Genomic DNA, 13,181 nt, shown 5'->3' with positions numbered 1-13,181 from the left:
CAGTACCTTCCTCATGGAAGACGAGAAGAGCTTCTGGGCGTGCCATGCACAATCCAGCCACATTCTGGCAGCTCGCTGAGATTTTCGCAGACCAAAATCTGGGAGCTTGGCAGGGTTTCAATGACTTCACCTTTCCCTTTTCATTTCTTTCTTTCCAAATGCTCCCACAAGGAAAGCGTGTCTGATCATTAACAGCTAACTACATGCTCTTGGATACTTAACTGACTGAGCCACCCAGGCGCCCCTCTACATGCTCTTGGAGGTTGTGCACCATCCTGTCCCTCTTCTGACTTGGTACCATCTCACAGTAAAGACGACAAGGGAGGGAACCGACACAAATACCGGGACGATGCACGCGTCATTTAAACCAACCATCCTCCTCCCCACGTGCTGAACCCTCCTGTGCATCTTTTTCTCCACGAAGCGCAGGGGCAATTTAGTTTTTACATCACCGTGTAAAAATCGCTTTGTTTTCTAACCTGCCTCCCTCTCAGACGCCAGGTCCGTTCAGCGGAATACTTGCGCCGTATCTACTGCATGCCAGACGCTGTCTTAATGATGTCTGGGCTGAGAGAACATAATGAGCCCGAACGCAGAAATTCTCCATCATGCTGCCTCTCCTGCCCACAGCCCTGTGACCTAGATTACTAGAAGCACGTTTCACGTCTTGTGACCAAGTTCTCAGCGGCAGAGGCTTTCCTTCTTGCTTATTATACTTAAGCCTGATTCTCTTGATGGTTGAACCCCTCCCAGCGGATGCTTACCTTTCAGAATTCTCAAATACTGGCTGGGCTGGCAGCTGTAACAACTCACCTGCCTGTTCACCGGCTTTGATCTCTTCTCACTAAACCGCTTGTTTCTCTGTGACCTCCGTCACTGGTCTGCCTTCAGTCCTTACCTTCCAGCCAGTCACTAGGACTTCTATGATTTACTAGCCCAATTCAGCTTCTGCCTCACCCTGCACCCTGGCTTGCCGGATTAATCTGCCCCCGCTGTGATCCACATTCCCAAACTCACTTGAGTCTAGGCTGTGCCAAATTGTCCTTAACTCCACAGCTCCATATTCCTGGTCTACGATCTTCACCCCTATCCTGAGAATGGTGTGTCCTTTGACTGCATTCAGAGTGAGGATCTGTGTTCAGTCCTAGTGATCTCCATTCAGGTCTGGCAAGCTGTGGTAGCCTTGAGTACAACTACTACCTGCTAACCAGCACTCCAGAGGCTCAAATGGACAACTGGCAAATGAGATTTGCCTCGGAGGGCTACTGGAACACAGTGATCTTTGATAAATGCCAAAGAAAGAAGACATCTGGAATATTCTCTGAACATCAAGGCTGGTGCCTGGGGACTCAAAAACCTTCTGACAAGTTATGTAAAGACGCCTTTAAAATAACAAGTGGTAAATGTTTGGAGTTGTGAGTGGATACTGGAAGCTCCTTCAGGTTAAAGAATCTACCGATATCCCCAGGGTCAGGCACAGTGCCTGGCATATAGTGGAGTTGATAAGTATTTGTTGAATTAAAATCACTTTGTTGAGAAAAGTATGTCAAAGGCACTTTTGGAGGATGTCTAAATTTCCCAGGGATCTAGATGCAGTAGGACCTCTTAAGATGCCCAGGGAAAACTATCAGATCGGTTGGACCCCTCAATCTACAAGCTACAGAATTCTTCAGGCACTAGAGTCTGTGAATCTACACCAGGGGTAAGAACCACCACAAGAGAGGAGTAGCAACTCTTTAGTGACCTAATTTACATTTCTCTGCTAGGATCTTCTATACCTTCAGTTTTGGCCCCAGATGCAAGAGAGCCTTCCGGACGGCTACTTACTCATAAGTAAAAGTAGGAAGCTGGGGTTGGCCATGCACCTCTGATGTCTGAAAACACCTATCAGCATGAAACAGCCAGCTACGGGCCCTCTAATGGAGCCCAACAGAGTTCCCAAAACAGCTGGATGGCAACGGGCCTAGAATGTAATGTTCTTAGTGAATGGTGTAAAGTTAGTGGTTTAGAACACTTAATTTTTTGTTGTAGTTGAAGCTATCCAGAAATGCAGGGAACACGATCCTTAGGTCATTCAAGGGTGCAAGATTTTCAAAGTATATTAGAATGTGTTAATGCTCACTTCACAGAAAATATAAAGCATCCATTTTTAAAATACGCAGAGCAATCAAAGCTTTTAATTGAGCAGAAAAACACACACAGATATAGCAATGTTTAGTCCTCGCTGTCCCTTCTGACAGACATCTTCAGAGATAAATTTCCACAATGGATGCTTCAATTAAGACGGTAATATTTATTGAAAGGTAAACCATAAACGCATAGCCACTTGAAACACTATTGAACAAAAGTAATTTATACTACAGCTGGTGCACTGCATTTGAGCCCTGCTTTGATTTTATCAGCATTTGTCAATTAATCAACGTGAACCTTGTAAAACATGTTCTCTTATTAGCGGAAACAAGCAATTGCTTGCAGACTTTGAAGGAAAGGTCGTTTAATAATTTGCTAATTGTGCAAAGATAGATTTAAATTTAAAAAGAAAGGTAAACTCCCATTAGCACTGTGCATACGGTATGACTTTAACCTTGCTAACTTAAATGTGGTCAATGGTTCCATTTTTGGTTTTAACTGGAGAGCAGAGAAAGATTAAGACAGGAAAAAAAAAGTAGCTTCAGGTTTTTAAATTTAAGAAACTATTTGTTGTCACTTCTGCCGTATCAAAAGAGTTGTTAGCCTTGAGGGTGTGGTTATAAATAAATCAACTATATTTCCTTGGCAAAAAAAAAAAAAAAAAAGGAAAAAAGGCAAAGCAAAAGAAACAGAAAATAAGAGCGATGCAGTGGCAATGTTCCCTTTCTTTCTTTCTTTCTTTCTTTTTCTTCCTTCCTTCCTTCCTTTTTCTTTCTTTCTTTCTTTCTTTCTTTCTTTCTTTCTTTCTTTCTTTCTTTCTTTCTCTTTCTTTCTTTCTTCCTCTTTCTTTCTCTCTTTCCTCCTCTTTCTTTCTTTCTTTCTTTCTTTCTTTCTTTCTTTCTTTCTTTCTATTTGCCTCCACTCATCCTTCATTCTGCTGGATGAGATGTCAGCTCCTGCTTCTAACTGCTGGTTCATTTTAAGTTCAGTAAGTGAGAAAGAACTTGAGGCCAGCTCTCTCCAGAAAATCCACGCCTGGGCACACTCCCCAACACCCTCCCACCCTCCCTGCCAGCAACCAAGAGAGTGCTTCAGTTTCCAGACCACCACCAAGGACTCTGTGGTCATCCATAGCACTCCACGAAGTTTCAAATGGGCAACATACCTCCGGGAGCAATTTCTACACTGGGGTCTGCAGGGCTGAATCGAGAAATCCGCACCATCTTAAAGGTGTAAGTGAGGCTGAAGAGGAGATGGCGCGCCTCGAGGCGTTTGTAGGCTAAGAATTTTGTAGGGAGCTCACAGGGACAACATTTGTGGAATGGATATGGGTCTTGCCAGACCCAGTCTGGGCAAACTGCTCTGCCGCAAAGCTCCTTTTATAAGAGTTAGGAGGCCCAGGTTGCTCTCTGCCTGCTCAAACTGGCTTATCAATCCATTCCATTCCATTCTGTTCTCTGTTCTAAATAAGTCATTATTTCAGGCACATTTCCCTAAGCAGATGCAAACACTCTTTTCCAGTGTGAGACTCCCTTGGGCAAATTAGGTTTCTTGGAAAAGGGTCAAGGAGCAATCAAACAAAACACCTGCCGAGAAACAAGCATGTGGTTTCAGGGGATGCCGTCAGTCACGCAGGCCGCGAGTCAAATTTTAGGCACTGCTTGGGCAGCAATGTTGAATTTGGTAGGGTCGGTGATGGGGAGCAAACGTCTGATATCTGCAGCCAAAGTTTCTTTTTGTGGTCATAACCAACAGGTTTATTTTTTTCCAGTTTTATTGAGGTGGAATTGACAGAAAAAAAAATTGTACAAATTTAACATATTCATGCATGTTATATATATATATTATATATATTTTATATATAGTGAAATGATTCCCATAATAAAGTTAGTTACCACATCTATCACCTCACATAGCTACCTTTGTGTGTATGTGGTGAGGATTTAGATCTTATGGAAATAAAATGGATAGTCATAAGATAATGGAAAATTTCCTTGTCTAATATTTCTAATTAAATGCTGCTAATCCAATTCCAATTTCTTAATTACACTGTAGTAAAACTTTTATAAGGAAAAAGTTACCATCAAACTGCTATCTTCTTTTCTCATCATCTTATCTGACAAATGTGGGATATTTCTGAAATAAATGCTCATTATTCTTTTTCTTTGAGTCATAGGGAGAAAAGTCCCTTTTGTATTCTTTTAATACGTACTTTTATTAACTTCAGCTTCAGATAGCTCACTTCCATATATCAAGATTCTTTTCTTTTTTTTTTTAATTTTTTTTAACGTTTATTTATTTTTGAGACAGAGAGAGACAGAGCATGAACGGGGGAGGGGCAGAGAGAGAGGGAGACACAGAATCAGAAGCAGGCTCCAGGCTCTGAGCCATCAGCCCAGAGCCCGACGCGGGGCTCGAACTCACGGACCGCGAGATGGTGACCCGGGCTGAAGTCGGACGCTCAACCGACTGAGCCACCCAGGCGCTCCTATCAAGATTCTTTTCAAAATAGAAGCGATAAGAGGCAAATGCAAACGTGGGAAGGAAAGCAGCTCGGGGACATACTAGCTGCTCCCCGGCAGCAGTTACTTCGACCTAAAACACAGAGACCACAGTTTGAAGCCACTACGAAAAATGAATGGATGTGGATGGCAGGTTTTCATTTGTTTCCCTGACATTCTGTAAATAAGTTTGTGTGTTTCAATTCAAACGGTTCCATTATCTTGGAGGTCTTAATCATTTGTAATAGCAGTTTCTGAAGTGTTCAAAGCTTGTGCTTAAGGAGCATTATCGGCATTTAACGTAGTTATACTACCTTCAGCAGATTTACAACTTCGTTCATGGTTATCCTTGATCATCTTTATTTAGAAGTAAGTTCAGGCTGATGAGATGGCTTAAGCATCCTTTGATGTTTCAGCTTATTAGTTGTACCCTCAGAACATCTTGTTCTGCTGGCCACCCTCACACTCTTCAAATGGAACTACCATTGGCAAGGTGAAGAGGGGAACGGTGGCCGGTGGCACGAAAACGAGAAAACGCAATTAAAAATGGCAGCCTTGTTTTAAAATAACCCGAGGTATTTTGGTTTTATTCAGGTATGGGGAGGCCAACATTTTAGGAGATGCTTGCCGGTGCAAAGACAGTCTGCTGTTTACTCTTCCCAGGAGGAGAGGGGCACACAGGGCCAAGACAGACCATGCAGGGCCACTTCGGGAAGCACCAGGGTCAGTTGGAATAAGAGAATTGTTGGTCAGAGGGAATAAGGGGGGAGAGAGGGTAACAAACTTTTTTGTGTGGTTTCTGCAGGAAAGCAAAGTGGGTTCTGTGGTTTAGGGTTGGTTCCAAATTGTCCAGTACCTGGCCCCGGGGTGATTTAGGGCAGAGGGGTGGGGGATAATGTTCTGGATCGCATTTGAGAGCCTGATTAAAGGAGGCCTGTGGGGGGGGGGGTGAGGATTTAGGATTGCTTGATCTGCATATCGAAAGGGTGTTCCTAGGCCAACTGTTTGATATCTGCAGGAATTAGCTAACCCTGCAAGGGCAGGGCCTCCCCTAAGAACTTCAAGGCCCCAAGATGTCAAAGTATCATAAAATACAGAAAATAAGAAACACGATTAATGCAACCCTGTCTAAAACACTGCTATAAGAAGCATAAAAATAGAGCTTTGCAGACTCTACTGTGCGTAATAATCACTAGGGTATTTTGTTAAGCTACATTCTGATTCATTAGATCAGGTTGGGTGTGAGACTTTGCATTCCTAATGCAAAGTGCTGCTGGGACCACACTTTGAGAAGTTAGGGATAATAATATCTCTAAAAGTCCTCCCTCTAGGTCACCTTCTGCAGAGAAAAGGGAAGGACTTAACATTTACTGAACCCTGCTGGGAACCAGACGTTTCTAGCCACTGAATATTCAGACTTTATCTTGATTCATTGGGACAACGTTTTCTGCTCACAGGAAAAAATGATCCCAATTTTATAAGTAACAGAACTGAGGCTCCGGATGGTTCAGTAACCTGCCTTGGGTCACTTTGCTAGAAGGAAGAAGATATGAATGCATCTGACCTAAAAACTTTTTTTTTTTTGTCTCATCACAACAGAAGTACAGATGGTACACGCTGATGGAAAATAAAAAGTCTCTGCTGGTAAAGGCTTCTTCATAAAATATAAAGTCCATGAACTTGAATCACGGGACATTTACAACTTGACTTCTGAGAAGAGGGGAAATTCCAAATGGTGTTCATTACCTCAGGACCAGAAATAAATAAGTAAATAACTTATATTTTATTATAGCTATTTGAGAAATACTTCATATGGGATTCTCTATTAAACTGGGGTTTTTAAGAAGTGTTGCACGTACATAGTAAGATATATGCAACAGAAGTTGGTCTTCCTCCCATGTGCCCTTAGTTCTATGACTCAGATAGGACTACTGTTAAGTGTGTGTAGTGTTCTAGAAATTCTGTACAAGTAATAACATTCTGTACAAATAATATACTTTTTCATACAAATTCATTCAGACAGTTATTTTAAGGCCCTGGGGGGGGGGGGGGGAAGAGCAGTAAATAAAACACATGAAAGCCCTCATGTACCGTACTCCAGGAGGGAATATAGACCATAAACAAACAAGGAAAATATATGGCACGTCAAATAGGGATAAATGCCAATGGAGAAAAAGTGGGAGGGGAGATGCTTACACTTATAAATGCAGTGGTTAAGGAAGACCTCGTTGCAAAGATGGTATCTGTGCAGTAAAGACATGAAGGAGGTCATCCTATTCCACACTGACGTCTCCCTTCAGCACCATATGTTAAAGCCCTCACCGCATCAGAACCGAACAGGTCTACCTCATTCTCCTTAATGACTCCATTGTAGTCCACTGTTTGCATCTATGAGCGTTTTGGATGAATCCTGTTAGGTAATTTGTTAAGCTGATCCTTGAAGTGGTTATAAAAAGATCTGGGGAATGTGGTATAAAGCCTGACGAAGTAGAAAGGGGCTTAAGTTAGGTGTGAAAAGCTGTGGATGCAAGTCCTAGTGGGCCACTGGCCCCAAGAGATCATGTTATCATTGAGTAGTTCCAGAATGCCTTTTTTATGTTAGTGGTCTGGCCTCAAGAGAGGGTCTCCCTTTTCCTGTCACATCTTAGCCTCTGCTAGTGTCCATCAGGCACAGGGTGACGTCTAGAATCTTCTCTAGCTGGGGGTCAACGTGACACACTGCTCGCAATTTTCCTCAATGCTAGGCTACCTGTAATCCTTGTAGAGTCAAAGAAAAACGCCCTCCAGGTGACACGTTTTATACATCCCCCACAAAGGAAGCATTAGCAAAAATTTTAGGGAGCAGTTAACCCCCTGGGCTCTGAACACAATCTTCCCCTTTAGGAGAAAGCTCATAAGCTTTCTTAAAACAAAAGCAAACAAAATCCCTACCTTCCAGTAATATTTATTTAGGTAGATGCAGATGTTTAACTATGGGCCATATGACTGAACAGATTTCACATTTAATGAAAGATTAATTTATTCATTTAATTATTATCTGAGGCAGTACCTGGATTATGTCAGCACTCTGCCAAGCTCTGTAGGAGGAATAAATATCAGCGCAATATGGCTCCCGCCCTTGTCACCTTCTAGCCTTTGAACAAAGACAGGACAAGTAAAACAAAACCAAACCAAAGCATAATTGTGGTACGTGGTGCCAAAGGCAATACGACGAGAATTCAAACGAAGGGGAGAATGCTATGATCCAGAGCCCCTCTAAGACCCCTCAGAGAGGAATCGGAGCCAAGATCCGAAACAGGTAAGCAGAAGGTAGAACAAGGGAACTTTGGGAATGGGTGAGCGTGTGTGTGGATATGTGTGGGTAGAAGGGGAGCAAAGGCCCAGCGAGGGGAAATACAGGTGTTGTAAAGGTACCTTGCAGTGGCTCTGGAGAGCTTAAAAGCAGAGTGTGGGGCTCGGAGGACAGGCAATGCTGGTTGGAGTGAGAGCAGCCCAGGGTCCTAAAGCCCCTACGCTTTGTTATTAGATGTGGGATCAGTAAACTAGTTCTGAAAGATATCCAAAAAAAGCACCATCAACTCCTTCTGTTTTTGTTGTTGCTTTTTTGATATATGGGGGGTGGAGGTGGGAGGGTGAGGTTGTACACTTGGGTTTTACAACCTGTTTCTGATTCAGGTAGTTTTTAAAACCAACTTAACACCTATCAAAATAATGTATGCCTACAGTTTAAAAAAGCAAATAGGGCTATTATTGTCCTTATAAAGGCCTATAACTAAAAACAGAAATCCCCTATGCCACCTGTCCCATCACCCCTTCCTGCTCCACAGACGAGACCACCTTTTTGTTTGTTTTTATTATGAAAGGTAGTTATTTGCCAGAATGAGCTTGCTATACAGGTAAGACTTTTGCCCCACCCGGTTAGTTACTCTCAGTTTGATAAATCTATGGGCTTGTCCAGAGGAGAGAGGCTGACCAGTAACTAACCCATCACATCCCACAAGGAGGTTAAATCCTGTCATGGGAGAGAAAACTATTTTCAACTTCCGAATCAGGAATTTAATTCCATATATTTAAGTAACATGCACATACTGGTATCTCTTAAATTGTCATTTAAGAAATGAAAAAAAAATTATCATCCTTATCCCATCACTACCTCTTGACATGCTTCTTCCCCCATCCCTCCACTATGTTAAAGTATTAATTTGGGACTAAATCAAAATTCTGTTTACAGAATTACAAAATGTGTTTATAAGGTTTACATTGTTAGGACTATATAATAATTGTTTACTACACATGTAGTGTAAGAATACACTTCCTATCTTGTTCAATATTTCATTTTTCTTGGTGGCCTTTTTTTCTTTCTTTGTGTGTGTGTGTGTGTGTGTGTGTGTGTGTGTGTACCTGTTACTGCTCCTGAACTTTTCAAAGGAACTTTAAAAGCCCTATTACACCGTTTTGTTTTTGTTTTTGTTTTCATGATCAAAGCCATTAGTTTATCTGTCACATCTATTCTTCCCTCAAGGGGCCGCCCATCTAGACCATCTGGTCTAGCGCTTTCCCAGGCCAGCTGCCCACCTGTTGTCCTGGGGCTTCTTTTTAACACCATCTTGCGAAATCCCTGCGCCTCTCGCCTGTGTTGGGTCCCCCGTTTCCTGGATCCCATGGTTTCCTCTTTCTTGGTTTACATCCTCATTTTTGTAGAGCACATTCTCTAGTAGCTTCCTGAGAAAAGTACATGGGAGGTAAATTCGTTGAGACCTTCCTTGAGTGTCTGAAAATGTCTTAATTCTACTCTGGTGCTTGCTAGTTTAGCTTGTAATTGAATTCTAAGTAAAAAGTCATTTCCCTCAGAATTCTGAAGGCTGAATTGTCTTCTCGCTTCCAGTATTGTGCCTGAGGAGTCTGGTGACATTGGTATTCCTGATCTGTTATATATGACCTGTCTTATTTCTCTGGAAGGTTTTGGAATCTTCCTTGTGATCCCTGATGTTCTAAAATCTCAGACTAAAGACTTTCAATGATTCTCTATCCATTCTTATCCATTGTTCTGGACCCTTAAAATATGGAAATTCCTTATTGTTCCACTTGAAATTTTTCTTGCATTATTTTTTAAGATTTGTGTCCTCACCATTTTCTTCTGTTTTATCTTTCTGGAACTCCTATGATAAAATGCTGAACCACATGGACGGATCCACTATATTTCCTACCTTCTTTTCCCTCTTCCCCTACTTACCATTTTTGTCTGCTAAGCTACTTCTGAGAAAGTTTACTTGACTTTATCTTCTGCATCTCTGAATAAGTTTTTTTTTGTTCTGTTTTTTTTTTCATTCCTTTATTTTTTATTTTATTTTTTTACTAAGTTTAATTTCTAGGAGCTCTTATTTTTGGACTGTTCCTTTTTTATAGGATGCACTTTTTATTTCGTGTGCTCTCATCTTTCTAAAGATACTTAGGTTTTTAAAAGTTTTTCTTCTACTTCTGAGTTATCTATATTTTCATTGAGTGGCTCCCAACTTCTTTCTCTGTTTTGATCTCTATATTTTATTCTATATTTTATGTTGGGAGCTATACTCAAATATCTGGTGACTCTATTTATATTTAAGGCTCACACACACACGTACATATATGTACACACACACACACACACACACACACACACCTGGGAACATTGAGTCCCTGAAAGACTGACTAGAAGCCTCAAGTGGGGGCAGGGCATTTTTATTATCTGGAAGGCATCCTTGTGAGGTAGCCAGGTGGGGGATCCAGCCATTTTGATGAGGACTCCAAACGTCACTCAGATCATTTCTCAGGTTGTTCAGTTTCTCTAGATCAGAATCCTTCAAACTCTTGCCTAAAGAGCCTGTCCCTGGCTCTGGGTGCTCTGGAGCTATGCTCTGGAATAGTCCAGGAGGGTCTAACCTGCCGTCTATGGAGTTTCATTTAATTCCCCTGGCTTCACCTCTCCATCCTCGGTCTTGCTTCCCTGAGTCCAGCACATCTCTGATTCACTTTAGCCCAAGACTATGCCTCAATCTTCCGGCACAGATGGAGAACTGTAGTGACAATGTGATGCAGGCAGAGGAACACAGTCTCACAACTCCCTATATACTACCTTCCACCAATGACTGCTAACTATTCTGTAACTCCTGTGACCCGTCCCCTTTTGTCTCATCTTCACACCCTTCCATGCCTCCCCAGGGCCCAGCAGAATGAATTTGCAGGCTTCTCTCAGTGTGCCTCAGTTCCCACTCCTCCATCACTGTGCCATCTTCCCCAAATCTGCTGATATCTCTCATTTAACAGCATCTCCTCCTTGGTTTGGTCTCTCTTGCTCTCGTTCTCTGTTTTTCTTTCTGTAGTTTTTTTGATTTCAGGAAGATGTATGGAATAAAAAGGTATGAATGCACGTGTTCAATCTGATAGAATACAAGTTTCCGGTCTTATAAATCTTTCTTGGGTTTTACATACTTACTATGTACTCTAATCTAATTTGTTTATCCAGAGAATTTTAGGTTACCCAGAATCAACTACTGACTACCAGCCAACTATTTTTAGGGAGGATGTTGCCAAAATAATTTTAATTCTCTATTATTTTCAAGGGAGTGTCGTGCAAAGTGAGTTGAACTCCTCTACAAATTTATCTTTATAGTGTCTCATTGTTATCTTGGTTCCAGAAGTTTGGACCAATTTGAGGCAGACATCACATCAATTTCTTAGTATGCAGGAAGAAAGGTAAGCAGGAAGGGACGAAAGGAAGGGGGGGAGGAAGGGAGGGGTGGATAGAGTGGGGAAGGAAATAAAAGAAACAGACATCAAGAAAAGGGTTTAAAAAAAATAGCAAGATGACTGGCCCAAATAACTATTTTAAGAAAAGCTAAGTTCATTAAGTAAGAAAAGAGACTGCAGAAAAGTCATCTGACTTTAAGATAACTCTCAACAATGATCACTCACTAGGAAGGCAGTCAACTGATGAAGTCACTAAATGTTTATTGTGAAACTCCATCTACTCATTCATTCATTTGTTCATTCAACAGCATGTACTCAAAATCCATATAAAAAACATCATTATCCAGCAAAAACAGTCAACATAAGAAATTCTCACAATTATATGCCCACTATCTTCTAATTATGTTCTTGTCCTTTTATTGCCCTGAAAAGTATCTGTTTTTGGTTTAAGAATGCATGCATATATGTATGTACTGATGTATATTGTACATATTCCTTACCTCATTCCCCAAATAAATGTAAGGCAGTTTGCTGGTTATCCTTTTAATATATTATTTTTCTTGAGTACATTTCTTACAAATTCGTCTACCCGAAGTGATGCAATTCTCTGTATACGATGCCATACTCAATTATGGACCAATAACTTTAAAAAAAATAACTATGTTGTCAACAACGATGCTTCTAATGCAGCTGCGATCATATCTTTCAGCTTGGTCAGATTGAAGACTTTGTAGTCAGACTGACCTTGTTTTAAATCCTAACTCTTCCACTTGCTGAATCCATGACCTTCAGAAAGATAATAATCTCCCCAATAGGAAAACAGATAGAGTATTGTCTATTCTGCAGGTTTTTCTGAGGATTAAATCATATGATGCATCTAAAGAGCCTGAATATTGGAGGTGCCCGATAAATAAAAACTATTAAAATCAGAGCATCAGGAAAACCTTTCACTCTCTAGAAGTACATCTTTTCTAAGTGAATGGTTTTCACTTCCATTCTTAGGGGTCACATCACTGGTAAGCTGGTCCATTGGAAGCAACTTGTGAGTTACTGAGGAGTGATGGGGATAAGTTCCTATAGGTAATTAGGGAAAGCAATATGAACATGCGCGGGGGTGGGGGTGCGAACAGGAGGCCTGGAAAACAATTAAAGGAAATACTTGACTTTGGATCAGTTTCTTAACCTTTTATTTAACCTGCAAAATTGGGAGGCTGGATGGAGTTCTCCAAATATTGATGATAAAGAGTTCTATGGTTAGATAGTTTTGGGATATGTGTTGTCTCATGCCCTCCCCCATTCGAGGTACCAGTTTGGTTTGGCTTTACCTGGCATATTACAAACTTATTTGCCTACAGATCATCCTTACTTTTTTTTTTCAGGCACTACTTAACATATTTTGAGAAGGGCGAAGGGTTGACCTGCAACTTCCCATTCTATAATGTTTCTCTGAGTTTTAGGAACTCAGCTAAATGTTCTAGTTAAGGGGGAAAAAAAGGGAAACAACATGTGTCAGAAGTTTTACTTATGGATGATTTCTTCTGAAGCAGCATGTAACTTTTAGAGTGGGAGAAACGTCTATCATGACTTTGAGGGAACTAGACATTTCTAAGTTTGGTGAACATCTCATCTGCATGGTGCCATCAATATCTCTGACCAACACCACACTGACTGGACGTATGCCAGTTCAGTGGATTTCATTTGGTTATAAAGACAGTCAGATTATTGGGACACATCTGGCAATTTTGGCAATCAGTGAATGAAATGAATCAACAGGGTAGTGATCGGACTGGCTCTTCAGTGATCAACATGACCTGAATGGAAAAT

At 41.3% G+C, this 13,181-nt stretch overlaps 1 protein-coding gene across 2 annotated transcripts in view; it reads right to left on the bottom strand.

Moving 5' to 3' along the window:
- ENOX1 (ecto-NOX disulfide-thiol exchanger 1) overlaps positions 1–13,181 on the bottom strand; it is a 270,650-nt gene that overhangs the window by 235,372 nt on the left and 22,097 nt on the right. For both annotated transcript variants that reach the window (XM_042976177.1, XM_042976235.1), the window contains exon 2: positions 9,207–9,353. In XM_042976177.1, the coding sequence (XP_042832111.1) occupies positions 9,207–9,294 (88 nt within the window). In that variant the 5' untranslated portion in view covers positions 9,295–9,353. The remainder of the gene's footprint in view (positions 1–9,206; positions 9,354–13,181) is intronic.

This window comes from Panthera tigris, chromosome A1 (genome assembly GCF_018350195.1).
Source record: "Panthera tigris isolate Pti1 chromosome A1, P.tigris_Pti1_mat1.1, whole genome shotgun sequence".
Classification (NCBI taxonomy): domain Eukaryota; kingdom Metazoa; phylum Chordata; class Mammalia; order Carnivora; family Felidae; genus Panthera; species Panthera tigris.
The sequence above is the reverse complement of the archived record's forward strand: the minus strand, read 5'-3'. Positions and strand labels throughout refer to the sequence as shown.